This window comes from Juglans regia, chromosome 13, assembly GCF_001411555.2.
Source record: "Juglans regia cultivar Chandler chromosome 13, Walnut 2.0, whole genome shotgun sequence".
Classification (NCBI taxonomy): domain Eukaryota; kingdom Viridiplantae; phylum Streptophyta; class Magnoliopsida; order Fagales; family Juglandaceae; genus Juglans; species Juglans regia.
In genome coordinates, this window is record NC_049913.1 from 12,246,013 (window position 1) to 12,250,782 (window position 4,770).

General features: G+C 37.7%; 1 protein-coding gene across 2 annotated transcripts; it reads left to right on the forward strand.

Moving 5' to 3' along the window:
• The first annotated feature begins 888 nt into the window (after window positions 1–888).
• On the forward strand, window positions 889–3,018 carry LOC108988761 (protein PHYTOCHROME KINASE SUBSTRATE 1-like). 2 transcript variants are annotated; one of them, XM_018962109.2, is made up of 2 exons: window positions 889–1,073; window positions 1,254–3,018. In XM_018962109.2, the coding sequence occupies exon 2, from the start codon at window positions 1,286–1,288 to the stop codon at window positions 2,822–2,824; it is 1,539 nt and encodes a 512-aa protein (XP_018817654.1). In that variant the 5' UTR covers window positions 889–1,073; window positions 1,254–1,285; the 3' UTR covers window positions 2,825–3,018. The 2 variants fall into 2 exon arrangements, with proteins under 2 accessions (XP_018817654.1, XP_035540008.1); XM_035684115.1 differs by having other exon boundaries at window positions 969–1,146; window positions 1,254–3,010.
• Window positions 3,019–4,770: the final 1,752 nt, after the last annotated feature.

Below are 4,770 nucleotides of genomic sequence, written 5' to 3' on the forward strand. Positions count from 1 at the left end.
TGTGCATTATATATATATTATCCAATCAAGTTGGTATTCATGATCTTGTCAATATATATAATTCATACTACTTGTCAAGTTCTCTCATATAGAAGAGCAATTAGTCAAGATGATTCCTTGTCTAAGATACTCGATATCTTCCCAGAGCATTAAATCATTGAACCGACTAATGCTGAAAATAAAAAGTAATATTAGATCAAGTATTATAAATTTACTACTTAAACTTTATAAAAAATGTTTTAACCACACAAAGATTATATAAAATTAAATTCATAAATTGACATAGTTTGTTGTGGTGCGTACGTTAGATAAGAAAGTTATTTTTATTATAAAGTAAATTTAACGTATTATATAAAATCATGTCAATATTTATAAGTTTATTTTTATGGAATCTCTTTTTAATTGTATTACATGCATCATCATTCATATGATGTTCAAAGTTTCTTTAATTAAAACTTAACGTGGGTTTAGTATATTTTTTAAAAAAAAAGTTCTAAAATTACGCCGTTTGGAAGGGCTAATCCATATTTCAAGATTACTGATCATAACCCTAGTTTGTTTTCATAATTCTTCTTAAGTCATCTCATCTTATCTAATCATTATAATTTTTTTAAATTCTCATATAAAATAAAATAAATAATTTAATTTTTTTAAATTTTAAAATAAAAATAATTTAAAAAATATATATTTTATTAATATTTATTTAATTTTTAATTTTGATCTCATTTTATCTCGTCTACGAAAATAAACTAGAAATTAAAAGAACTTGAAGACAAATTTCGTGCCTGTTAAATATTAAAAATTTGTTCATATGGCCTGGGGCCTACCTTACATTTTGCATGCTCCACTTCATGCCTACTTATAGAACTAGTTCTCAATGAGCTGAGCAGATAGCTGTGACCCTCTGAATTCAAACTCCAATATTCTTCTCTCCAGTACTTTTCCCAGCAGCTGATTTCAGTTTTTGATTGCAGAAGAACAGCTACTTCAGGTTGGGTTTCTTCCGGCTAGGCATCTTAAGGATTGACCTTTGCGGCTTCTTCGAGTCCAAGCTGTATTCGTGTCCCAAGGAGGTAGTTCCCTCTATATTTTCCCTAGCTCTAGAGTCAAAACTCGTATCTTCTGTTCCAAATTTCCTAGTATTGGGTATTTCTCATTTTCCTTTTGTAGTTTTGTGGTACCTGTCTAAATTTTTCCAACATCTTTCGAACTCGTGTAGTCATTTTCTATTGTTGTTTGGTTTTGTCATGCAGAAATATTTTCTTTAGGAATAAAAAGAACTGCCATGGCTATTGTTACCTTATCAGCTTGCAATACCAGCCTCTCGCAAACTCTGTCCTCCGGAAACAACAGCAACCTCCGCGACGCCTCTTTTTCTTCATATCTGAACAGCACAGAGGAATCCTTTGTTCGTAAACTTGCCGCCGAGTCAAGTGGAAACCTCATACCCATCATGAGCACTGAGGAGAAGAGAACTCACGTGGGAAGGATAAAGGAGGAGGATGAAGAAATTGGAGTGTTTGGTGCCGAGAAGTACTTCAAAGGAGGAATGGATGAGGATAGTCCAAGAACTGCCAGCATGAGTGCAAGGAAATATCTGTACAAGAACGAAGAACGAATTGATATAGACCCCAAGAAGAACAGAATTCAGTCAGGAACTCCTAGTGTTCAGTCTGAATCAAGTTGGAACAGCCAAAGCGCGTTACTACAGAACGGTGTAAGAAATCCTTCGAAGGGTAATACGAACAAGGCACTTGGAAAGAAGATTCTTGCAGGTCTTGGTTGCTCTTGTTCTGATAAAGAGTCTGTAGAAATTAAAGAACATGGTACTGGTGAAATCAGCTTCAACAAAAGTGCCACTTCTAATGGACTCGAAGGCAAAGTAACCACAAGAGAGCCCAGGAAAACTGGTCTAGATCATCACCTTGTTGATGCAGTTCAAGTACATAAACCTCGCCTGGAATATAAGGACAAGGAAGAAATGCACTGCCCAAAAACGGAAAAGTTGGGAGCTGGGTTGAACAGAGAAAACTGTTTTACGTTCCCAAGCTCAAATTCCGGGGCGGGAATTCTGCCCAACAAATTGCAATTTCAAGAACAGGAAGAAGAACAGCCGCGAAAGTCGATCGATGTGTTTGGCTCCCCTGTAATGGGAAGGAGAAACAAGTCTTTAGGCATTGAGAGGAGGCTAACGATGTTGTCTTGGGATGCCACTCCAAGAAGGGAAGAAATCGAGTTTTCTGTACCATCGCGTAGAACCTACAACGATACCGACAGTGATGCAAGTTCAGACTTATTTGAGATAGAGAGCATCGCAGGCAAAGCCAACCCATTTCTTGCAAGGCAGACAACAGATGTTGCGTCAGGCTGTGTCACGCCCACAACTTGTTATGCACCAAGCGAAGCAAGCATAGAGTGGAGTGTAGTCACTGCCAGTGCTGCAGATTTCTCGGTGATGTCAGATTGTGAAGAGCTAAGGTCAAGAACCATGACAAGTCCAAGAAAACTGGACGTTTCTGCAATTCCTTGTGGCAAAACTAAATCTAATAAAGATATGCAGCGGCGCCGTTCTGGCATTTTGTTGGGTTGTAAGAGTCAAAAAGCTGTGAATGTTGCAGAAGATCATGCCTACAGACCGAATGAGAAGGCAGATGTTTACCCACAAACGCGTCACAGGTCAGATTCCTTCATTCCTGTGACAAGGTTTCCATCTGAGATTAGGTCGGCCAGTTTCAATTCCAAGCCAGGGCAACATGCCTTTGCCACGCATTCACTCCCCCGGTCTCAATCACCTCGCATTCCACATCTTTTGTATACTCAGTGACCTAGATTTCTTTGTTGAAGTACGCCTTTATTATATATTCAGTACTGTGTACAATATAAGGTTTATATATCTCGCAATAAGTGATATTCATGTCAGGAGTTCCAAATTACATCTTTTTATGATCAAGATATTGTCTGTGAATATTAAAAACGAATAAAAAGTGCATCAAGCTGGCTTTAAGGCCACCACAAAAACCACAGGATATATTCCTCTCCCTTCATCTATTTTTATGTTTGAGTGCCTTTTCTTTCTCCTTTTTTAGTTTGCTTTTTACTTTATATCTTAAAACTGTGAAATCACCACTTGTCCCAAAAGCTTAAGCTGATGGGAAGAGGTAGATTTTATCATTTTATATCTTAACACTCCCCCTCACTTGTGGGCCAGACTTTCCCTTAATGAGTAGGCCCAACAAGTGGAATATTTAATTAAATGGGATAGAGTGTAGAGTCGGAGTTCGAACTCAGGACCTCTGCTCTGATACCATGATGAAATTAATGGGCCTAACTCATCTCATAAAACCGGTTGTATAAGAGAGGATTGCTCATTGCTTATAAACATGCCCAAGACCTTGTCCACAGTCAATGTGGGATTATTCCTCAACACCCTCCCTCACGTGCAGGCCAGTATTTTTTCTGGTCCTTGTCACGGGGTAAGTAGTGTAGGCCCACATTCGTCCTATGGCAGGCTCTGATACCATGATGAAATTAATGGGCCTAACTCATCTCATAAAACCGGTTGTATAAGAGAGGATTGCTCATTGCTTATAAACATGCCCAAAACCTTGTCCACAGTCAATGTGAGATTATTCCTCAACAAAAACATAGAAGAAAAACTTATTTTATTAGGCCACAACACAAGACATATCTTGAAATTATTAAAGAAATGCATTATCTGAATGCATATAATTGGTTTGTTGCAAACGTCTAGGTGTGTAGAGGTTTCCTGCCTTGTCCTGGCATGTAAGTCGCTTTTAGAGTGCTTCCTCTTTCCAGGCATGTTAATGCATCAGCATAACTTGGTTTTTTGTTTTATTACCTTTGTGGATCTAAACGTGAGGATTAAATAATCCATTTTCACCCTAGCAAGTGCACCTAACCTGGACTTTAAATAATAGCTCATGTGCTGTCATGCTTTTTGTCAATATGTTCTGTCAACCAATCAGCAACAGGAAACATTAGAGAGCTCTAGGACTTTTTCTCACTTCCTTTGAATGGCACCTTTTTATAGCATTTGAATTGTCAGCTGAAAATGGTATTCAGCAACTATGAAGTGACCGACACAAAAACTAACAAAAAATCCAGTCAGTAGAGCAAAATTTAGTTTGATCTTACTCTTCACAAACCTGATCAGGAATAAATTCATATATAGAAGTTGCATAGAAAAATTCTTACCTTATTGTAGTTTGTGTAACATCTGCTTCGCCATTAAGCTGCACTTTCCACCTTGTTTCTTTTCTGTTCTGCACCAATATTGGTATATATCACAAATCGCATTCATTGCCACCAAAGGGCTCACAAGACAAAAGCTCATGTGCCCCTGAATGAAGTTCAAATTTCGGGTTATATGTATTGTTTAGACTTAAAAGTGTATCGTAAAAGGAGCACTTTCAGACCAGCTGTTTGATGATGAATTCTCAATTTTCAAGAATGGAATGTCGGTTCGAGATCAAAAGAAATTAAGATTGAGCAACACAAGGAATGTCCTGTAAAATGACACCCTCAACCACTAGCTATACTTAACACATACATACTGAACAAATACCTGCTGCTCCAATCAATTCCATAACCACCTTATAAATGAGGTGGTCCATGTTCATATCGATATTTCACAACCGCCAGTGACTTGTCAAGTACATCGGCTTCAGTGTGGTCCATTCTCATATCATTTTCCCCTTTAAATGTGACCATTTTGAGTCCCTATTGAGTAGATGCTACTGTCTTTTTGAT